Below are 25817 nucleotides of genomic sequence, written 5' to 3' on the forward strand. Positions count from 1 at the left end.
TATAAGATGCTTAGAATCCACACCTGATGGCCTATTGTGGACCTTTAGTGCCCCAACCCTAGCTCCCGTTTTGGCAATACTTCCCCCCCTTTGTTGTGTTTTGCAACCAAGAAGAATTTCCACGATAGTAACATATTACTTAATATAAATCAAGGTAACTATAATCAAAAATCATTTTTATAATCATCATAACGGCTAACCACCATTTCAAATAAGCAACTAACTTTTAAAAAGATAATAAATATTTACTTTTTGTTAAAATTGTAACCAATAACTAACATGTCATCTTCACATGAATTAAAACAAACAACCATATTTCCATTTCACATGATCATAATATTCAATTGATTCACTAGCCAACTGACATTCACATGAATTATGTAACGGCTACATGATTATTTAAATTGGGAAAAAATCTGGGATGTAACACTTTGTATTGCGACAGGGAGTGCACTTGGGGCCACTGACCCCAGAACCTTGGAAGGGGCTTTGCCCCTTGACCCCAGCTAGGGCTCTGGGTTTTGGGGGGGCACTACTCCTAAACCCCCGTAGAAAAATATGGAGGGAAATTGTGCCGAATGAAGTGGGGAAAAATTAACCTCATAGTCTGATTAGGGTCCACATAACGACACCCCGTAGTATTTTTGAACAACATTGTGAGAAGAGGAAGAGGAAGATCTTTGATAAAAGGACCTTCTATGCTGGCTCACTGATCTAGAGTTGCTAGAAGAGGGGACCAAGCTAATGCTTAGCACCATGGGCTAGTTGAATTGTGTTGAAAGAAGTAATGAGATGGGCGACATGTGGTCTCAAGGGGAGCTGGTGCTGAATGAAGTTGTCCTGAAGTCTCAAAGCCTCTTGAAGATAAAGCGCAAGTCATTACTCATCAATGTATTTGAAAAAGGTGGAAAGGGACTCAACTCTTTTAAACAAGCAATGGAATCTCTCTCTAATCTCATAGTAAATAGGGCAACAAAAGATGAAGTGGAACTCAGTCCCAACATCCCCCAAGGTACAATGCTGACAAATCTTGACCTCTCTAGCAATCTGGTGGGCAGTCTGGATGCAGAGCTGATGAGATCTCACTCTGAAGGAGCCAAGAGAGGTGCAGAGAGCATGCAATCAGCAATGGGACAGATATGATGAAGGGACAATGATCCTATCTTGGACCTTAGGAAAGTGCTCCGCATAGAAGGTGCTGAGGCCTCTACTGGAACAAACCTAGGTAGTGCGGGCATATTGTCTATAAATGTCCAATCTAATATTTCTGTTGAGCTCCTTTCGTGAGGGAAGAAGATGAGAAAGGGCATACAAAGAGTAACTGAGCAAGAGGAGCCGGTCAAGCTAGATCTTGATCAAGCCAAGGAGAGCCGCAATCTGAGCATACCAACACCTAGCCCTACTAGAAGTGTCAAATGCCATAGTAGCTTTTGAGAAGTGGTAAGCAAGATAAGAGTACTTGTCTCGCCCCGCTGAGGAATCCACAAAGCACTGAAGATGGTGTAGGAACCAAACCAGGTCAAAGATAGTGTTAAGCCTGAAGGGGTGGGCACGAAACTCAGCGAGGACAATATTGTGGGGCGTGTGCTGCTTGCACTTGATTATGTGCCTCAAAAGAAGGCATTGCGCTGTCCCAACCAATGCCTAATCTAAGTCCAATAGAGAGGGCCCCCAAATGATCGAGCTATAGAGTACTCTTAAGATAAATATCACATTTCTGAATTTTTCATAACCTATTAAATTTTTTAATGTCAAAAAAATTAACATTCAAGGTTGATTTCAGCTCTAGGACTGCTATCTCTTACTTGCAGCATATAGAAAAGTTGTAATTCAGTTGTATAGGCTGTCCATAATGGCATATTCATAGAAATCCATAGGCCTACATCTTGGACAACTTTCTAAGATGGGACTGTGCACCTCAATAGATGGTACTCTGCTGAATATCCTCCAATAACTATGTAAAGATATAAAGCTATGCGAAGCCTAATTTGAAGAAGAGGATCTATTTTTCAATTGAGCTGTAGTTGTTGCACAGTTTGTGTATTTTTCTCACATCTTTGTTCATGTTGTCTCTGTGTGTGTGTGTGTGTGTATATATGGCATGAAAATCTCTTCTATAGCTGGGTATTGTATTTTTCTCCAATCAAGTGACATTACGTGTTGGAATCTAATGAATCAGGAAGTTGGAGGCCCTGGATTCTGTGGATTACATTGTTTGCTGAAGATTCTCTAATGTTACTTAGTGTATATGTAACTATTATGATCCATATCACATAATAAGTGTCACGTAAACTTTTAAATGAGTGTAATCATTAAAAGCAGCAGTTGCATGTCCAGAGAAGACTCTTATTGTGAAAAGGCACATTGTTTGAGAAGAGGCATATGTGATTTAGAAGACATATCAAAATGACTCAGAAATATAAGACGGCAAACCTGTTCAAGATTGTTCTCTGGACACAAAGACACTCGTCATTATTGAATGACTACTAGTCATCTTTCATATATGGGTTGACATCGTTTTGTGGTGATGGAACAGTTATGACTAGCTTCATTTTAAATACATGTGATAAGTTCTGAATTGATGAATGGTATTGGGTGGAAACCAGCAAATGGAGGAATATTTAATGGACAACCTCTGACGGGCCCATCAACTTATATAAGATCCACAAGATTCTGTGCTTTCCGTTGAAATATCCATGAATATTTCAGAGGATCCAATATGTCTGAGAATCTTTAACTGTCAACTATAGCTCAGGTCCAAACCATCAAACTTAAAAATCCTCTTCTTAGATCTATAATCATATATAATCACATGCTTCACATTCCCTGATTGGAGTCATACTTCTGAGACTCACTCAATGTGTAGTCAAACTAATTTCATTCGGATCCAAATAAGAATACCAATATCAGAGATTGGGACATATTAAATGGAATTTATAAGATTTACAGCATAGAACTCGTTATCAAGACAATCATTAAATCATTAAAAAGAGATATTATATTGAAATCCATACAATAAGTAGGGTATTGAAGATTAATTAGATGCTTTTAACTTGGAGCTGCAACAATATGATAAAGATATAAGACTATTTATACATTGCCAAGCGAGCAATTGAACTCTAAGTAAAGAAAAAAAAAAAAAAATAAAAGGGCCAAAACTTTCATAACCGTATGCGGGATTCATAAGTCAAAATGATGTTGGCTTAAGTTTGGGTAGAATCATATTCCTTGATTCTCCCATGAATACTCAGTACTAACCCAACATATCTAGAACAAGTTATCTATATTTCAATAGGGCCAAATGCATTAGGTAGTCACAATTGACATTTATTGAGCATACCCTGTAATGTTTGGTGTAACCTGGGGTATATCTTAAACAATTTGAATATTAGTTGACATGATAGTTCCTTCAATGCCTTATCAAAAGTTACAGTCTTCAAGCTACTGGTATCAGGCAGAGATATTAAGGGTATATTGCAGAAATAGCTATGTCATTGGGTTTACACAGTAAAGTATAATGATTCAACAACCATAAGAACATTTTCATGCAAAGATCAGAAGTTCATATACTGTATTCTGATGAATCCTTAGGATGCTGCAACTTGTGTTCGTAGCTAAGAGACCATATGAAGGGATATTGCTTAGGACTTCAAGGGAGTCACAACTTCAGTGATCTCTGTGAGATTATTTGTGCTAAATTCAACATCAATGCAATCATGAGAGTTGGAGGTTTGGAGGATCAAATTAGTTAGTCAAAGGATTAATCATTTGAAGGGTCCGATATATGCATACTCTATAATTAATTGATTGAAATAATTAAAAGGCATATTAAACCAATGATCATAAGAAACTAATTGATGATTCATATGAAAGATGATCATGAAATATTGATTATTAAGAGAGCCTATTTAAAGATCAAAACGCAACAAATTCTTTATGATTGTGAGTAACTGGAAATACTATAAACAATGGAATATGTGAGAATTTAACATTGTTGGGGGGAATAATAACTAATGTTACATTCCCATTATTTGATAAATACTTATCTGGAGGCATTTTCTGATTTGATGCATATAGATCTTCATTGAAGCAACTTGTATCAAGGATACAGAGATAAGTAATCATTATCTTTGAGTATTACATTTACCTACCCACTGTTGTCTCTCTCTTATTTGGAATTCTATACATACTATAAGATCTACTTGCCTTGATCTTTTTCCTTTGTCTTTGGAGATGTTCTTCCAGGAAAAGGAGGTTGGTACTTTACACATGCTATTGAATATTGCACAAAACTCAATCTTATGACAGTGGCTCCAAAGATGTTTTCATCTAGAATTTATTAGTCATTTGATGATCATCTTAAGTGAGGCTCTTGAGGAAATCTTCTATATCAAGAGGGAGAATGATAGTTCATTAAAGACAACCTTGAACAAAGAGAGGGAGCAAATGGAAGATATGCTTTAGTCAAAATTTTGATGATCTTGATCGTATTGATTTAGATGAAGTAGACCATGTCGAGATGGATTCTCTAGTGATCATGTATGTAGGATGGAAGGCCTTATGCTATCAGGATACTTGTTGAACTAGGTAAGCATGACACGACTTGCTGCCAGGAGATTAGAAGGATGATATCAGATTTAGAGGGAGTCTGACACTTTATTGGAGACAACCTTATAGGAGGAGGTCAGAAGGTTGATATCAGATACAGAGGGAGTTTGACATTCCATTAGAAACAATCTTGGACAGAAGAAATCAACAAATTGAGAGCGAGAAGTTTGAGATGAAATTCCTTGTAATGCATTCTTCTTTGTGGGAGATAAGTTTGAGGTGAAAGCCCTTGTTCCACGCTCTAGGATTGCTATGGTATATCCACCCTCTAACTTGGTTCATGGTCGATATCACGAGAGTTATTGTTTTGCATATGTGGATTTTGTCATGAAAGGTGACGATCTTTCATTGATGTATTTGTGAGGTCGCTATTGTAAGGTGACGATCTTAACAATGGCTTGACTTGTTATCATGATAGACTACATTAAGTTGTTTTCCTAGAATGTGGTGGAGATCATGATAACAAACATATTTTGATAGTCTACATTAAGTTGTTGTCATGGAATGCACCAGAGATAATGATACTACATTTTTTGTTCTTGAGTTCTTGATCTATTATTATGATAGACTTCATTAACTTGTCCTGGAATGTGCCAGAGATCATGATAACTAACATATCATGATAGAATACATTAAGTTGATATCTTGTAGGGTGTTGGAGATCGTCATACTTGTCATAATGGAGACTACTTTGTTGTCCTTGAGATCAAGGTTGTTATCTGATAGTCTACATTCAGTATTGTCCCAGAGTGTGTCGGGAATTAGATAACTAATATCTTTCTAGGATATGATATTCTTGTTGATAGACATCTTGGTGTTGATGCTAGTGCTCATATCACAAGAATGTGAGATTGATAAGATTGTTCAGAATTAGATCACCATTTTGTCAGATTGTTGTGTTGTTTAAATCCTCCCTCGCTAAGAGGGAGTGTTGGTGAAATAGCATCAGTCGAATTATATCTGATTTGATGGATATATGTTGATATCCTTAGATATGCCATTCCAAGAATATCATATTGAGATGATATCTCTCTATATGCTTGAGAGTATAATGTGTTCTAAATGTGTTCTATAACAATCCTCCCTAGCTAAGAGGTGGTACATTGATGTTGTAGCTTAAGTCAGATTGTATTGATATGAAGTTAATCTCCAATGGTTAGTGGTTAAACATTATAGCATTTGATTAATCATCAATCATATATATATACATTGTTGTTAATAATGTCTAATGGTTATTAACTTACAATAACCAATATTGATTTACATAGAGGCATGTCTATTCATGAGGCATGTCTCTTCTACTCCTATATATATGCATTTGGATCTGCACTTGTAACACACAGAAATATAAAAGTGTTATTACATTTGCATTGATCCCGTCTTTCAACATGGGCAAGGCCTGTTTCATCTCCTTTCTTACTCCACAACAATTTTAATTACATATATCATTATGTTTGCTACTGTTTTACAAATTTATCAACCCAAAACCTAATCATCATTGATAAAATGCCATTGAAGTATAGCCTATTTGCTAAAAGCTTAAAACTATCAGCACAACACTATCTTAGTATTTACATTCATTGTAGTGCTTTTCTATTAAGTCTCCTCATAATTCATTTGTGCATTGGAGGCATCATATTTTGTTGTAGACAATGCACCGCAATATATGATGGACCTTTGTTTACTGAGATGGAGGGTGAGCTATGGTAATTGTTTTGTTATTTACATGAAGGTGGCCAAGATGATGTTAGTGGAATCTAAAATGCAGATTTACCAACCTACTATGTCTTTCTTTAATGTACTGGATAGTCTATTTAATCCAAGTCACAATTTCGTAATGTCTCATATGAAACCTCAATATTGTTAAAAAATAAGATAGAGAAAACAATGCCTTTGCAAATTTTGTTGCTTGTTTGCAATTTATTTGATGCATGTAAGAGATGTTCTATTTTGTAAGATATTTGTTGAAGTCTCTTAGTTCAATCAGTTTGGTTTTAGGCCTGTAGCTTTTTGCATTTCCAGCTCTTCATTCATTCATTTTGTGGGATGTTGTATTTCATAGTCATCCTTTCAAATTGCATTCTAGTCAATCTTTGCAGTTTTTATTAACTTTGCTACAATTGTTTTTGTCTTATGTATATTGTAATGTCCTCTCTTCAAGATCAAGAAATGGATGCTGGAACCTGTAACAAATAGTTAGTACAATATAAAGAAAGAAAATATATTGAACAAGTTAGTAATGCTGAACTAATTAAGTACAAGTCTATATACTACCCTTGCTAACACCTCCTAATCCTTCAGAAGAAACTCTTCTCAAATAATCTAACCCTCTAGTGAGAATTGCTTCTTAGTTAGGTAATCATCATGTGAAGAGCATCTCCCTAAGGCCTCTTGGGATCTCTTTTATAACACTACTTGGTAGAGATCCCACCTCTAACCAAGTCTCTTATCTTTGACATATGCATATGTTTAACCAGATTTCCTATAAATCTCTCTCAGAGACCTTGGTCCGACATTCATTTGAATGTCCTCTAATTCTCTGGGTCTCTTCATGAGAACTTGATATTCCTTATATGAATACCCTCTATTCTCTAATAGATCTCTTATGAGAGTTATTCTACTCTCATCTCTATCAATGAGTTAATTAGATACCTTACCTCCGTAGATGAGATTGTGTGCCTTTGGAGTTTATACACTGACGAGCTCTTCAATTCTCTTTTTTATTAACACTTCATTGATATTACCTCTGTACTCAGATGAGGTTACTGCAGATTCAAGGGCAATGGATATCGTTATTCTCTGTTACTTATGATGGCTATTTAGTTGAGGTTATTGGTTGACCAGCTACGTTCTCTATCTCCTGTTGTTGATGGTTTATAGTTGTCTGTTCAACAATGATCGACTCTTCCTCTCCTGTGATGTGATGCGATAAATGGGAATTGATTTGGTGTTTTAATGAACTCCTATGGTTGGCATTTGTCATTTTATATTATTCGTTGGAGTTTGCGGTCCAAGTTTTACTTCGTTTTTTTCCTTGTTCAATATCGACTTTTATTATTTGTCCTTTCCTGAATAATTTTCCTCGATAACCGTAGTGTTGATGATGAGTATTGGAAGCTTATTGGGAGTTATGGACGCTGACGATAGTAGTATTCTGATTGCAAGTGCCTTTTCTTCCCTCCTTATCTCATGGTTCCAACCTCCCTATATAGGTAAGCGTATAGATGCTCCAAGGTTGGTCAGTCACGTCACATGGCATATGCAACTATTTGTTTATATGGGGATTTAATTTGCATATTTTATAATATTTGATAATTATATATTATGGAATGAGATTTAATTATTTGTGCTAAGGATGGGTTCAATTCATTATTTAATTGTGCATTATAATTGTATTATTATTATTAATACTTTTAAACATTGATAATTTTTATTATTAGGGATTCACATATTATGTACGTATCTCAAATATATATAAATGGGATTCCTTGCATTTATCTCAAATTGTTGTAACAGAAGGGAATGTAATCACAATCCATTCTAGGGTCAAAATTAGAGATAGTTAGGATTATTAGATTTAGTTGTCTTCGATTGAGTTAGGGCAGATTAGTAGAGTTTCAGATAACTCCAGATAACCTCAAATTCCAAGCTAGTCACTGTTTTACAGTGCAAACACCCACAAAACCATTGAGTCTTATCAAGGATCCTTATAGCAGATAGTAGCCTTGTACACACCTTGGCTGACATTTGGTTTAAATTAAATGATGCAATTTGAGAAAGCAACGACATTGCACATCATTTGGAAGGGTGGAAATGAATGGAACAACTTTCTTTTTGAGCAAATTGGCCAAAATCGGGGTTTAGATGGGGGATTGCATGTGAGCAAAATAGGGCTTTTACTTTGGATGGTTTAGAATGCAAGTTGGAAGCATATGGATGTCTATAGGAAGAGAGTTTTTATGTTAAAAAAAGTGAACCAAAATTAGGTTTAGGAGATGCAATTGCATGTGGTAAAAACTCATCATTTTACTTGGTGAAAACATGTAATCGAATTTTGGAGATGATTTGACATATTTAGGAATATGGAGTTTTGGATGTATTTGGGTGATGGATGAAAATGGAAGATGAAAGCATGGAAATGTACTTGTATTCTTGAGGGAAGATCTCTAACTTCTCTCCAAAAATAAACCAAAACAAGCGGCAAAATATATACAAGAACTTAAAAACAAAAAGAAAAACATACCTCTTGCTTTGACTAAACTTGATAAACTTCAAAACATCACTTTGCATGCAGTTTCATTTTTGCAATGAGAGACCTTTTGCATATCCAAAGAATTTAAGTTTCAAACTTTGTTTAATAAGTTGAAGCAAAAAACTAGGACTGCATTTGAACAAATGGATGATAAAGAGCCAAAGAATGCAACAAAATAGCGAAGTGATGAAGAAATGCAAATAAAACCGGATTCTTGCACGTACTTGGAGGGAAAATACCAAAATTTGGAAAACGAAGAAGTTGGAATGAACTTATTATCTTGAAAATCGGGTTCTACAAGTGCATTTGCATGTAATGATCAAATGCCTTTGAAAGATTCAAACCTTAGCTTCAAATCGGGTTTAGAAGATACAAAATGTTGCCAATGTTGTTGAAAATGTCTTCCTAGGTGCAGATCACACTTTTTGGAGTGATTTCCATGTTTGAAAACATCTCAAAGCAAATCGGGTTCTCCAACTTACATTACATGTGCAAGTATTTGATGCAAATGCTTTGAAATTTCCTTTTCTTCTAACATTTTTAGGCAAAACCAGGTTTAAAAAGCCTTATTGCATGAAATGCCTTTTCTACAAGGCCAAAATCGGATTAGAAACTCTTTTTGCATGGACATTTTTGCCTTGGAAGAGCTAAATCAGGTTCTCCAAAGTCAAATGCATATTTTAAATATGCAATGAAGATGCATATAACTCATACCCATGTCAAAATCGGGCTTAGAAGAGTGTATTACATGCAGTGCTTTTGATGTAAATGTATTCCTAAAAATTTCTCTTTCCAATGTCCAAGGCAAATCGGGTTTGGAAAGAGCCTTTGCATGCCGCATTTTTCATTGAAAGAGTGAAATCGGGGTCTCTAGAGTGAAACACATATTTATACATGCAATATAGATGTATGTAAATCACTTGAAAATGAAAATCGGGTTCTCAAGAGGAGATTACATGCAGCGTTTTAATCTTGAAGTCCAAAATCGGGTTCTCTAAGTGAAATAACATATTTAAAATCTGCAATGAAAACACATGTAACTCATCCATAGACCAAAATCGGGTTCTCTAGAGCCCATTGCATATTTGAAATATGTGTTGTGAATGCATAAGTCCTAACGTTTTTCCTCTTTACCTCAAATTGGGTTCTCCAAGCTCTTTTACATGTTTAAAATGTGCAATGGAAATGCATGTAAGTCAAAATTGGGTTTAGGAAAGCCCATTGCATGTGACGTTTTGTATTGCATTTGACCAAAATTTCATTCCTTTGGAAAATCAGGTTTAGAGGAAGTGATTGCATGTCTTAAATAAGCAATGCACTTGCATGCATTTGGACACCCAAGCGAAAATTGGGCTTGGAAAGGATCATTGCATATTTTCATGACTTGCATTTACATGTAAATGAAATCCTTTGGCAAATCATAGTTACAAGATGCCATTACATGTAATGTATTTACTGTCAAAGAGGAAAATCGGGTTCTAGTGGATGTATTACATGTATTTCATTTCAAAAATAACATGTAAAGGTGTTGCATCACTTAAGTTTTCTATTCAGCACAGGTCTATTTGATTTTCTTAAGCAAATATTACTTAAAGGGGTTAAATACACATCTACACTATATATTTGACATATTATGTGTTAATAAGCTAAAAAAGTGATATTTCACTTAAATGTTTTAAATTAAAACACTAAAGTAAATCTCAACATCAAGTTAGATTATAAAGTGATAAAGTCAATTAAGTTATAAATTAAAAAGCAAGTCAACATCAAATTCTAACATAAAGTGCACTATAACTTTAATCATGTAAGTGATAAATCTAAAGTGCTAAAGTAACTTAAAAACATAACATAAAGTAATTTTAAGTTACATCTTTCAAAAAGTGCAACTCAAGATTAGAATACAAGGCCAATATTTTAAATATGCAAGTGAACTTGATAATCACACTTTTTGGGCACTTAATCTTTAATATCTTTTGACTGACAACTCCAACTAAGTCCCAAGATATCTCGAATCGAAGGTAAAACTGAAAGCAAGAGATTGAAGGAAACAAAAAGATAAAAGCAATCCAAACAAACACTTAGAAATGCAAAAAGGGACTTTGAAGGCCTCAAAAATTAAATATAGGCTAACAAACTGGAAAAATGACAAAGACTTTACGAGAAGCTTCATCAAAACATTTTATTATATGAATTGGTGATGATTGTTTGATGAATTTTCACGCATAAAATACTGAATTACCTTGGAGAAATGTGAAACTTAATTGGAAAAGTTTCATACTGTATCTCCATTTTGTGCATCACAAAATGGAGCACAACACCTATCACCAAGTTGCCAGTACCATACCTGCTGCCTAAGAAAAAAACATTAAGACAGTGGAGGTAAGTGTGTACCACCTGCTTTGTTGATGCGAGCTGTCTACTTTCCATGCATGATAATATATGTTTTTAAGTGAAATTGATAGTTATTATTATAATACATCTTGAATTGTAACAGACTGGGAGTGGGTTTGATATATTTTTCTTTTGTTGTGCAGCAATCTTTTCAAGGAATCTTTCCAATAAAGTGTAATCATGATCCCTTTCTTTTAGATAATATTGTTGAGTTTGGGGATCAATTCAAATTTGGGTTGGAGGTTGGGTCAAAGCCAGAACTTCTTATCGCTATTTCCAAAATATGCTGCAACAGAGATGGGCTTCTCATCTGCAATGGATACAAGGTATTGTTTCTTCCCTCACTACAATCATGAAGGATAATTTCATGTTTGCATATGTTTATAAAAAATTTGAATTTAAAAATTTGAATTTTTTTCTTCCCATACTTTTTTAGGATACGGAGTTTAAAAAATACTGTCTGTAGATAGTGCTTCTTTTGTGTGGTCTTATTTTGGTCATCTCTCTCAACTATTAGACATTGACATGGCTGCTATATTCTTGGATCCTATTTACTGATTAATCAAGGTTCAAATCAGTGGAAACTTTATTGATTTACTAAAGTGGAACTAATTTCTCAACTTGTTTAGTGTGGGGTGTTTTGTTGCTCATTGAAATTAGAGGGATGTAACTAGCTGTTTATAGTAGATTCCCTAAATCACGTCTTTGGAGATGAAAATACGAGCACCATACATGCATACATGCATACATGCATACATACATATGTCTTGAACAAGAAATGTCCCCAAAACAATAGATATAACAATTTAGAACTATTGCGAAGCATTTTCTGATTCCATGTTATGGAGCATTCTCAGAAATGCCTATACTACATTATTTACTATAATATCTGTGTAGATATTCAAATCGGTTTAATCTGCTTAACCTGAGAGAGTCAGTCTTGTTCAGTTCAATTTTGTCCACTTCAAGTGACACTAGAAATAAGCGAAAATGGGATCTGACAAGGTATTTGTAGGAGTCGATAATTTAAGAGCTCAGAAACATACTACTTATTTATTATACCAAGGCCTAAACATGCTGAAGACCATTTTATCTTCTTAAGGATTGATTTATTCTTTGGCCAACAATGAAATTCCAAGTTGGAGAACAGTATACCTAGAAATGCTTAGGTTAAATCTTGTTTCCTAAGGCTTCACATTCAAACATGAAATAATGGGCAGGTGACTGGCTGTTTGCAGAATGATGGAGTTAAAATGCAGAAGAAGTGAATGCAGAATTCTATTTTTGGGAAGTAAGTACATGAGAGAATTAATGTCTTTAAAGACATTTTATTTGACTCATGATAGGCTTGACGATGGTGCAAGATATCTTGATGTTTCATTACTCCATAAAAATAGTTACCGAGTCTTTGGAGATGCAAGTATCAACAGCATAAATCAATGATGAACTGCTTTGAAGCATTTGCTATTGTTTCTAGGATTCGAGCCATAGAACATTAAACATTTGTTTATTGAAAATTAAAGACTTTCAGGTATTAAGGGATTCTAGCTCAATCTACCTAACTTGATGGACTTGGTCTTGTGGAGGTTAGTTTTGTACACTAAGTATGAAAACAAGACAAGATCTATCATCAAGTCCTTTCTTGCATCACTATATGTACATTTAGGAGAGGATCTTTATGCTAAGGTCTATGACATGTAATGATTGAGGAATTGATCCTTGAGACATTTTTGGAATTGGAATTTCACAGTTGCAAGTTGCAATTCATTGTACCAAGAAACACTTAATCATGTAAAATGAAAATCCACAACTTCTAGACGCGTGGATGTTGCAATTCATGAGTATCAATAAGCACTTAGTGAACGTCAAATGAGTTGACATTCACGAATGTCAAAAGAGTTGGCATTAAAATATCAAATGAGTTGATATTCAAGGTCAAATGAGTTGACATTCTAGAAACCATTTTTACATTGAGGTAATATGTTGTTAATATCCTTGTTTATCCTCCCTAGCTAAGAGGGAGTGTTGATGTTTGGTAGCTTCAGTGGATTAAACCTATGAGACTAGTATAAATATACATATATAAGTGTGATATATATATATATATATATATATATATATATATATATATATATTTAATATATGAGATATTATATATATTTGTTATTTTATTAATTATAATGGATAGACATGTCTCATGAGGAGACATGTCTCTCCATGTGTCATTTGCAATACATATAAAAGGAGATCAATGCATTTGAAAAACATATACCAATATGGAAATGCAATTACATCTTGAAGCGATCCTCATTTATCAACAATTACTTTATATTTTCAAGTGTTCCATGTGTAGATATTTGTTGATCATCGTCAAGATTGTGCAAGAGAATCCATTTACATTGATTGCTTGAGGACAAACAATTTGGGGAAGGACGGATTGTCATGTCCCCATTTTGAAATAAAATTCAATAATAAATATATAAAATATGAATAAATAATAATGATGATTAAATATCAAGGTTGCATAGGGACATGGGTTCTTGGGTACTTAGGGTACCAATACAGGTATATGTACGGCTGTTTTTCATAATAGGGGACGGGGGTACTTGGTTATGTCAATCTTTATTTTTAATTACACTTTTATATTCATAGAAAATCTGAAATTATGAGTCATGACAATGGTTTTCAAAACAAGAATAGTGATAAAGTTTGCAAATGTAATGTATTGTTTTCAGTTTCAGATTTGCTATATGTTTGTAATAATAATATATGATAAATGTTTAGATGCATAATAGTGAAGACAGACTTTAAACATGAACAAGAAGATTATAAATCATATGGTAATGACATATTGCAAACAATAAGCTTCTAACTTGAACAATGAATTATTGTTAATCAATATTTTATCAAAGTTTCAAACTGATTATGTATTGAATTAAGCTTGATAAACAACTGATACACAAGCAAAAAACCGTAAAAATATCAGAAATCTTAGTCAAAGTCTTTAGCTAAGATGCTCTCCATTGAGTACTTGGTACTTGACATATGTGTATTTGGTACTTGGGTACGTGGGTATGAGTACCAGGGGTGTGGGTATGAGTACCCATGCAACCTTGTCAAATATTACAAAGAAAAAACATAGAAGGTCATTAAAGATTACCACTATTACACGTAAAATAATATTAATATATTACGATTACATTTTTAATTAAAATAATTATAGTATCACAAAAAGAAGAATTAAACTACTTAAGTTCTATGATGTATCTTGGGCCCAAAGGCTGTTTACCTATCAAAATAAAATAAAATAATTATAATAATTTAATAATATATTACAATATGATTAATTAATAAATAATAATATTAAAGTAAAATATAATCTATAATGATATATTTGGAATAATTTATTAAATATGAAAATATAAAACAATCAATACAATTAAATATAATAATATTACAATATATAAGTTTTACAAATATAATAGTATTAATATTAATAATATAACATAATAATACAAAGAGATTAACGAATGAAAAAACACAACCTTTCTATGGAATACTATAAAGAGAAAGATACTATCACAAAAAAAAGGCATTCATAAACATTTTTATATCCGAAATCTTGTAAAAATAAAAATGGTCTAGAAGGATCATTACATATGAAGCATATTCAAGACACAAGGCATACATTAGGAAGGCACACATGAAGTAGATATGCTGAAATTATGATAGACATGTTGCAAGCACATACATATAAATAAATATGAAGCATAGACATGAATACATCTAAGACATGGAGTATATATGGACATCTAACATCATGAAACACACAAATAAATGCATGTAAGACATGAATACTGTCATGCCCAAAATTTTGAACAAGACACACGCATACACATTTACATAATATTCAATTTTAATTCTTGAAAACAATTTAAGAAATCATATCAAATTATTAACAGATTATTTTGCTACAATTTTTCAAATACTTTTACTCATTTTCAAGAAATATTTAAACTAAAATATATTCATAGTATTGAAAATTCCTTTCAAATATTATAATCATAATTGGATCCTTACAACAATTCAAAAATTACATGAAGATCTACTTCTGATCTTTTACAATACATAACTTTTACAAATGTTCATAATAAATGATCTTCAAATCTCCAATAGAAAATGAAAATCTTCCAAGCTTTTCTTCAACACATATCCATTTATAAAACTTGTACAAAATAACCCTGAAAACCATGGAGAGCTCACCTTCCAGCCTAGGTCTCTAAGAGACCACCCATCGAGCTTGGAGAACCAAGACCAACTGGGTAACAATCAAGCACAAACACATAAATCGACAATACAGTATACAACATTTAACCCCCTTTTTGAGCTTACACAGTAGGTTACCAGAGCAATCAATAGAATGGGTGAAGCTGTGCCTAAAAACCTCGAGGAGAAGCCAAATACAGAAAACCAAATCTGCCTTCACAAGGCATACAAAATAAATACCAACTCTAACAAAATTTCTCCCCTTATCAACCCCAAAGTGCATAACAATGTATTGGCACATGCAATCCATACTACATGCTTATCGCTCTTTCTTCCAGGGAAGAGACTCTGCACTCAGGGGATAAGCCCAACCAACCCCTTCACCCTAAGGCCACTTCTTCCCTCCCAAGGGTGAGTGATATCCTTCCACACCCGTAACATCATACTTCCAAAATCAAAATGAAAATAAGGCAATAGAAATTCATCCACACCCAACAATACAACAAGGACAATGAACAACACACATGCATCTGTAGCAAAATTTACACATCTTTTATTCAGAAAAAACAATACAACACATAGTTTCCAAAACATGGCAAAAGCTCCAACTTTTCTCCAAGCTATGGTAAATGAACCAATTTGAGAAGAGCCCTCTGTCCTTAATCCAATCTCCAAAACTAGAGAGTGGGTGAATGACAACTCTATTTACCAATTCCCCTCTAAAAGAAAAACAACTCCTAATTTTTCTCCATGATGAAAGAGAACAGACACTTAAACTCAACCTAAGTTTCCCTATTTGGTTGGAATTATCAACTCATTGAAGATAAGGGGGGAATTTGGATAAGTCTTCTTCCATTTTCGCAATACTCGAAAAATGGGATTTTAAAAGTGTTAGAAAAGAGATTTTACTCCAGTAAAGTCAAAATTAAAGGCCTAACATGTAGTACTAACATGTAGGTAACTTAATTTCACTAAAAGAACACCCTAAGACTCAAATAAAGCCCTTTAAAGTCACCCTAAACTTGAAATCCGGAATTTAATTTAATTAAAGCCTTCATTAAATATTTTTATGCAAGGGGATAAAAATTTAAATATTTCTCATTGGTTAGGAATAAGGTTGGGTGTCTTTTGCCAATATCTCAACCTAACTTGGCATTTAAACACATAACAAAACAAGTGTCAAGTGACACTATAAAATATACATTTAACATTACGAGTGGCAAATCAATTTTCACAAAAAAGAATCTAATCTAAAACATCCATTCACATTACGTTCACAAGTTAAAATACTTAACAACGAGGTTAAGATCTCTTCATTAGATCTAACCTTGGCATTCTCAATTAATACAAAGGTATAGTCTTGGTTCTCCATTTTACCATGGTTATTTCCTGCACACTCAAACCACATATCAGTAGTCCAAGATAAATAAATCATATGCATATATAAATCCTCAATCAATTCTATATTCATAATTGAATCAAAACATAAGACATTTCTCAATTGAATTACAAATAACATTTTTCCATTTCTAAACTATTGTTCATATATAATATTACCATTATCGAACTAAACATGATATGACCCTTTTGCAACATTTCATGATTCTCAAATATATATAATCCATCTAACTTTTGCATTCAAACATAATTTCCTACTTATTAATAAAATAACCAACCAATTACATGAATGTAACTAATCATCAAGCAGCATAAATAAGTTCTAACATCTTAAATAATTACCATAAAGTGTCCCATAGTATTAAATAGTCTTAGTAACAATCCAAAATAGTCCAACATATAACAAGTTCTCAAAATATAAAGTATCTGAAATGCAAATAAACTGCTATGCTATGCTATGATGGGCCAGGGTGAGGCTTCACATCCTCCTCCCCTAGGGATGAACCTCTTCCTGGAGTTCATCAAAGAGGTAAGTGTACTATGCTCTTATTTGTGTTGCGTCGTCCCATGAAGCTGTGACCACATCATAAAAGTCTCATTGGACTCTAACGTGGTCCGAAATCTTGTAAGAATAAAAATGGTCTAGAAGGATCATTACATATGAAGCATATTCAAGACACAAGGCATACATTAGGAAGGCACACATGAAGTAAATATGCTGAAATTATGATAGACATGGAGCAAGCACATACATATAAATAAGTATGAAGCATGGACATGAATACATCTATGACAAGGAGTATATATGGACATTTGACATCACAAAACATACACATAAATGCATGTAAGACATCAATACATGTAAGGCATGAAGTGATACACATAAATACATGTAAGACACATGCTTGTAAGGCATGCAACATACACATAAATACATGTAAGAAATGGAGCATAAATACAGTTAAGGCATGAAGCAATACACATGAATACACAAGGCACATAAAACATGTAAGGAATGATGCAATACACATAAATTCACATAAGACACTTAAATACATAAGACATGAAACAAATACATAAATAAATACATGGAAGACATGAAGCACACACAAGATGTGAAACACATGTAAGTATTAAAGTAATATTGTAATATTCAGTATAATGGTCATGTAAATAATTTTCTTCTAATTTAGCCAGTTTTTTTAACATTCTATTATTTAAGTTGTTATTTTAGTGACTTTCTATTTTGTCCTTAGTTCTCAATTGTTTTTGTTATGGAAAGATTTTGTAATTGCTTATTTAATATCTCACTCAGTCATAATTGAATATCTCAGTCAGTCATAATTTCTTGGTTTTAGAACTGATATTGGTTTTTGGTAAATTTTTCATTAACATTTGTGGTTTGATTTCCTAGAAAATTTGAGGAAATTTCTAGAAGTCTTTTGCCTAATTTTTTTAAAAGAAAATTAGTGGGGGTTTTTTTGGTGGAATTTTTTACAGAATACAATTTGTGGTTTTTCTTGAATATTTCGTGAGATCTTCAGTTGATTTTTTGCTTGCTCTTTTAAATAAGATTGACGAAAAATTGTGGTTTTTGCAGAATTCTATACTGTTTTTTTACCAGAAAAGTGAAGTTTTTTAAAGATTTGAAAGGATTCTTTGTTCTTGTGACTGAGGGATGCTAGTTTGTTTTTATCTCAATGGGTTTTGCATGTGTTTTTCCTCATAAATTGTGGATTTTTTGATCTAAAAGTTATTTTTAACGATTTTCTCACAAAATAAAGTGTGATCTCAGCATTGCATCTAGGATTTGACTATTTTCCACAAAATCATGATGCTGTTTTGTAAGAGCTTTTGATGATTTTTGGCAAAATTGTGGTTTCAAGTGTTTTGCTGATTTTTTTATCAATGAAAAACAAGGTTTTTGAGAAGCTGATCACAGTTTCCGTGTTTTTGGATAACGAGGGGGATGGCTTCGTTACCCAACATTAAGCTGGAAGACACTAATTTTGTTTTTGTTCTTGGTCATATTAGGAAGTTTTGTAGAAAACGGTTGGCTAATTAGAAGTCCAACCAAGGAGGGTCTCAAAAGTAGGCTCATATTGCAATGTTCTGAAGACAAGGAATCATGGCCAAATGACTTGCAAATAATGCCTAGTCTTTTGTAGGAATTGTAGCCAAATGAAAAACTCAAACAATAATTTGGTTGGTCTTTTACAACCTCAAAAATTGCAAACCATTGAAGAATTTTCGTTCTACATTGAAGATAATGACCGAAACCTGAATCTCAAGCTCCAAACTGCAATCTTCACCATAAACAAAGTCAAATTCTTACAAGCATAATGGAATCGATCCTTCTCTTAGATTTTTGTAAGTCCTTTACAAAGTCGATCATGAAGCTTCTTAATCACCTTTCACATAACTAAAAACATATTTGTGTTTGTTTCTTTGGGTGTTGACTTCGGGAAAACTTTTAATGAGCTACTTTATAATATATTCATTCAATGCACTTTATAATTTGACTTTATAATCATTATATGTCCTCTTATAATAAGGTCATTAAATGCTGTCATTTTATAGTTTGACTTTATAATATTAAAATCCCCTTTAATTATAAAGTGTTAAAGATGATGCTAAATCGATATTGAAAAATACTGAATATAGATTTACAGGTCTGAATCTGAACTAGTGTTTATTCGATCAATGTATTGCAGTCTTGATCTGAAGAGATATAATCATTTATTGATTTCGATGATTATGATCTCTTGAGGTAGATATATATATATCCACACCAATAGTCAAGACATCGGTGGACATGTCTATTCATCCATGAAGAGACACGGTCTTATAATTAACAATTCACTAAAGGACTTGATCGTTTAATCAGTAGTGATTAGTTAATAAACAAATCCTAATATGATCTCTGATCTGTATAAGGTAATTGATTATTTGCTCGATCAATACATGATCGATATTATAGCAATAATATAATGCTCGATCCAAGAGAAATATAATTTGATGTCTTAGATTTTCATACTCAGTTTGATAATGATAGAATCATATTAATAAAAGGATGATCGCTAATGCTGGAGTTCCTTTTCAGCTAAGGCTTCATTCTCTAAGGCTTCATTCTCCAATATATTAAGCTTGTCCCAAAGGTACACACAACTTCTCTTCTTACATGAGGCTTGGTGAGAATGTCGGTTATCTATTTTTTTAGTGATCATGTACTTTAACTGAAAGTTAGAGAAGCCATCTCTGTTGATCAATTGTATATTGTCTTTGATGTTACACAAAATGTCATATCTTTACCAGTCAGTTATGCTGAGCTCACTTGAGCAATGAAGACAGTTTCCTATGTTTGCCAAGTTCAGAGGATAGTGTCTACCGAGTTCACTCGGGTGTCGAAGAGATGTTCGTGGAAGTTGAGTGTTAACTGAGCTCACTCGGGTAACAAAGGAAAGTTGGATGGAACTAGTGTTAACCGAGCTCACTCGGTTACCAAAGGAGGTCTACGAAGATGTAGTGTTAACTGAGTTCACTTGGTTAACACAGGAAAATCATTCTAGTGTTAGTGTCTATCGAGCAGGGTCGGCTAACAAAGGATTTTCTTGTTTTGGCATATTGAGTTTAATGGATTTGTTTGTTGGTTCTAGTCGACTGAGGAGATGAATATTAATTATTCAAAGTTGTATTCAAGACGACTTGACAATGTCTATGGTATAAGTATAAGGTCAAGTTGAGGATTTAATGAGAGAGTGTGAAGAGAAGAAGATGCTTAGAGGAAGTGAATTCAAAGGATAAGCAAAATGTTTACCGTACAGGTAAAGTAAATGAACGCATACAGAAAATAACAGCAGAATAGTAGCATAATATTCGCAATAGTAAGTCAATGATTTACAATGATACCAGACGGGATATAAATACTATTGCCGAACCTTCCCGAAGGAGTCCGTCGGCCACAATTATTCTATCCGTTACAAACTATTTACTGCCGGACCGTTGGCTACGGAATACTGAAACACCGTCGGACCGTCGACTACAGAAACATCGCCGGACCATCGGCTACAGAAACACCGCCGGACCGTCAGCTATAGAAACATCGCCGGACCGTCGGCTATAGGATACAAAATACCGCCGGAACCATCCAGTCGGCTAACACCATCCCCCCCAAAAAGAAAGGTTGTCTCCTGACGACTGACAAAATATCTGAGACAAATTAACAAACAATATACATTAACATAGTGACTACAACAAGAGAAATCTGCTTCTGTCACATCACTTCCACATTCATCCCGTTTCATCTGTAGCCTTTGCTAACACAATACTGTCTCCTGAAGCTGACCTTGATAGCCACCTGTGCTGCTTTCTCTGTTTTCAAATCCTCGGTACCCTAAGCCAAGTGTCGCTGCACTGCCTCCAACCGGATGATCAGCTCCTCCTGAGCTCTCTACGCATCCACCAAGACAACCTCACAGCCAACACCTGCTCCCACTGCCTCTGGTACACAGAAAGTCCATGCCTGTAGCAACTTCAACTCTGGTCAGACTCCCACGACTGATATCCACCACGACTGGGGGTCCAGGGGGCAATGCCCTCGGCAGGGTCGAGGGGCAGCGCCCCTCGCCGCCAAGACCAAATTAACACTTCGCAACCCACACAGGAATGCACGGATCACACCATTTTTGTCATTCTTTGACGATTCTGCACTCTTTTTGGCAACCACGGATGCGTCCCCTTCCCTTTGGCATCATCTGTCACTCATTCTGAAAACTTGATTTTGATAGTGGTGAGTATTCCCACCTGTCACGCGGGTGACCCGGGTTCGATCCCCGGCAACGGCGCGAAATGTTTACCGTACAGGTAAAGTAAATGAACGCATACAGAAAATAACAGCAGAATAGTAGCATAATATTCACAATAGTAAGTCAATGATTTACAATGATCCCAGACGGGATATAAATACTATTGCCGAACCTTCCTGAAGGAGTCCGTCGGCCACAATTATTCTATCCGTTACAAACTATTTACCACCGGACTGTCGGCTACGGAATACCGAAACACCGCCGGACCGTCGACTACAGAAACATCGCCGGACCGTCGGCTATAGAAACACCGCCGGACCGTCAGCTATAGAAACATCGCTGGACCGTCGGCTATAGGATACAAAATACCGCTGGAACCATCCAGTCGGCTAACACAAAATATCCTTGTTGAGTGTCAAAGATTAATCTGATCAGAAATGATCAAGTATTCAAGCTAGAATTGAGATCTGAAATCAACAATATAGTTGCATCAGCAATCAAGTTATATCATTGTTACTCTCTAACCATTGTAGCAGTGTATCAAATATCTTAACCAAGTTGGCTTAACAAGTATTTGCCAAATCCTCTAACAAGGTGGCATTTCTAGATTGAAGTGTCTAAAGACCTCTAGCAAGGCCACTCTTGATAGGGTGATTAAATCCTCTTACAAGGTCACACCTAACAGTGTGTTTTGTAATCTTTAACAGGGTTGGCTCCTAACAGCGCTCACTTTAGAAGAGTGAAAATCAGTAACTAATTGCAATTGGTGATTTTTTCCAAATTGAGTTTTCACATTAAATCTTAGTGTTACTTGTGTTCATGTTGTTTCTTTTATGTGTATGCAACTAAGTTAATTAAGGTTAATCACAGTTAGTATCTTAACATCTACATGTTTAGTATTTGCTGAGTAATAGTTCATAGTGCTTGTCGAGTTGCCACATATTGTTAGTGTTAATCGAGTGCCTATGTGTTAACTAAGTAACAACAGTTTCATCAGACTTGATGTTTTGTATTGACATCTAAGGGATCTGAGATTTATTTTAGTGGTAATTGATTCACCCCTCCCCTCTCAGTTACTCTTATATTTCCAACAATTGGTATCAGAGCTTTTTTTGCTTGCAGAGAAGGTTTCAAGGACCTAAGCTAAAGATCGGGATGTCTTACATGAGAGAGATTTCCAAGTTGAATAAAGATAATTTGGAGTCATGGCAAGAACTTATGAAGCTACATCTAGCAACCATTAGTGATTCATGTCGAAAATATTTGAATGCTAAGTATAAGGCGCCTACTGGAACAATGACTGTAGAGGAGATTGCTAAAAAGAAAAATCATAATATCATTATCATTGACATTGCATCAACTCTTAACTATGCTGAATTTGATGAGGTCAAAGGATGTTCTACTGCTCATGAGATGTGGACAAAGCTAAAGGACATCTATGGAGGTGATGATAATGTGAGAAGAGCCAAGGCAGAAAGCTTGAGAGGTTAGTTTGATCAAATGATAATGAGAAAGGATGAAAACATTGCAAAATATGTTGAGAGAATCAAAGCTAGTGCCAATGCAATCAAAGCCTCTGGAGGGACAATTGAAGATGTGACAGTGTGATAAGGTACTCAAAACCTTTCTTCCTATCTATGCAATCAGAGTGTCAGCTATTCAAGAGATGATATGTGATCCAAATAATAAGACAACCTTGGATGCTCTAGTGGGAAGATTGACAACATTTGAGCTAGATAACTATGATAATTGTGTTCCTAGTTCTAGTAATCTTGAGTCTGCATTTGAAGCCAAGTTATCACTCAAGAAGAAAGTTGCAAAGTCGAAAGGAAAACAATTTGAAAGTGAAGAGGAAGACATTTCTGGCAGTGATCTTGAAGCCATTGAAGCATTGCTTGCAAGGTGGTATCCCAAAGGCAAAGGAAAACACAAAGGTAAAAGTCCTCTATAATCTATTTTTCTTGTGAAGAAGTTGGTCACATTGCTGCAAGGTGTCCAAACAGAGAAGACAAAGATGAAAAGAAGAGCAAGTATAAAAGAAAGAAGGATTTCAAAAGTTACAAAGACTACAAGGACTAAGGTAAGAAGTCTTGTTTTATGGCTAAAGATTCAAATAGTAGTGATGATGATGAAATGGTCTATATTGCTGTAAAAGATGAATTTGATAATGAAGAAGATAAAATGGCACTTATCTCTCATGTTAACAAAAATGATACATGGATTATTGATAGTGGTTGTTCTCATCATATGACTGGTGATAAGACAAAGTTTGAACATATGGAACACTATGATGGTCGAAGTGTAAGATTTGGAAACAATGAGCCATGTTGCATAAAAGGAAAAGGTTGTATTTCTCTAACCAATGAACTCAAATGTGATAATGCTTATTGGGTTGAACGATTGAAACATAATCTACTGAGTGTGCCATAGTTGAATAACATTGGATTCAAGGTAGAGTTCATGAATGGGAAGGCCAAGCTGCTAGATGGAAAAGGAAATCTAGTTGGGTTCGGTAAGCAAACAAAAGGTAACTTATTCTACCTAGATCTTAGTGAAAGTTCATGTTTCATTGCTTAAGTAGAAGAAGGCTAGTTATGGCATAAAAGGTTATGTCATGTAAACTTTGATAACCTGATCAAGATAAACAAAAACAAAAGAGTGAGAGGTATTCCTAGTTTGAGGAAACCTGATATGGGCCTATGCAAAAAATTGTCAAATTGGTAAGATGGGCAAGACAAGTTTTAAGAGCAAGGACTATCATTCTGAAGAAGTCTTGGAGCTGGTTCATACAGACTTTTGTGGACCTATTGGCATTGAGAGCTATAGTGGAGATAAGTACTTTATTTTATTTTTTCATGATTACTCTAGAATGATGACAGTAATGTATCTAAAAGATAAATCTGAAGCTTTTCAAAAGTTTAAGTGGTATTTGGCAAGAGTAGAGGAGACATGAAAGAAGCTGAAATGTTTGAGATTAGATAGAGGAGGTGAATTTATTTCTAATGAATTCAATGAAACTGCACTGAAAGGGGAATCAAAAGACAAGTATCAGCCTTTGGTACACCTCAGCAGAATGATATAGCAGAAAGGAGGAACAGATAATCATGGATTGTGCAAGAACTTTGATGATAGAAAAGAATGTTGCAATCAAATACCGGAAGGAAGCAATCAATACAACAGTTCATACCTTGAACAGAGTACAGTTGAAGAAAGATTCAAATCAGATTCATTATGAACCTTGGTATGGCTACACCCCTAGTGTAAGTTACTTGAAAGTATTTGGTAGCAAATCTTATATTTTGAAGGAGACTAGGAAACGTAAATTTGATGTCAGTGATGAAGGCATATTCTTAGGATACTCCAACAAAAGCAAGGCATACAAATTTTTGAATCTAACCACTCATATGATCATAGAAAGTGTATATGTGAAGATTGATGAATTTGTAGGAAGTAGTGAAGAAGAGAGCAATAAAGAACCTGAAGATTACATAAAGTTTATTTACTTTGAACCCAATAAATTGCCTAATCCAATTGGAAGTCAGCAGACTTCACCTCTCGAGTCCCCAAAATCTCTAGAAGCACCCGAGTCACAGTCTGAAGGACCCGAGTTGCAGTTAGAGGTTACCGAGTAGCAACCAGTGCAACCTGAGTTTGAATCTGAAAGACCCAAGTTACAAACAGTGGGACCCGAGCATGATGTAGAAGATCATGGTGAGCCAAGTGGAACAAGTTCTAAATCCAAAGTACCTGTATTAGCAAGATATGTTAGAAGGCACCATGCACCTGAGCAAATCATTGGAGACAAGTCAGATGGTACAATGACAAAGAATAAATTGAAAGGTACATGTTTGCTTATTGAATTTGAACCTAGAACAGCTAAAGATGCTTTGGATAATGAAAGTTGGATTGAAGCAATGAATGAAGAGATAGAATAGATAGAAAGGAATAAGATCTGAACTCTTGTTCTTAGACCCAAGGATAAGAATGTAATTCCAGCACAAAGTGGGTTTTCAAAAATAAGCTGAATGAAGATAGAGAAGTTTCATGAAACAAAGCAAGGTTAGTATGCAAGGGTTATTCTCGAGAGAAATGTATTG

At 34.6% G+C, this 25817-nt stretch overlaps 1 protein-coding gene across 3 annotated transcripts in view; it reads left to right on the forward strand.

Moving 5' to 3' along the window:
- Nucleotides 1–25817, forward strand: part of LOC149543615 (uncharacterized) — a 102196-nt gene that overhangs the window by 41779 nt on the left and 34600 nt on the right. For all 3 annotated transcript variants that reach the window (XR_016355668.1, XR_016355669.1, XM_089798401.1), the window contains one exon: nucleotides 11395–11577. Coding sequence is in view for 1 of the 3 variants with exons in the window: in XM_089798401.1 (XP_089654527.1) it covers nucleotides 11395–11577 (183 nt within the window). In the remaining 2 variants the exon portion in view is untranslated. The remainder of the gene's footprint in view (nucleotides 1–11394; nucleotides 11578–25817) is intronic.

This window comes from Cupressus sempervirens, chromosome 8, assembly GCF_028749045.1.
Source record: "Cupressus sempervirens isolate cs-2001-9-10 chromosome 8, ASM2874904v1, whole genome shotgun sequence".
NCBI classification, from domain to species: Eukaryota; Viridiplantae; Streptophyta; class Pinopsida; order Cupressales; family Cupressaceae; genus Cupressus; species Cupressus sempervirens.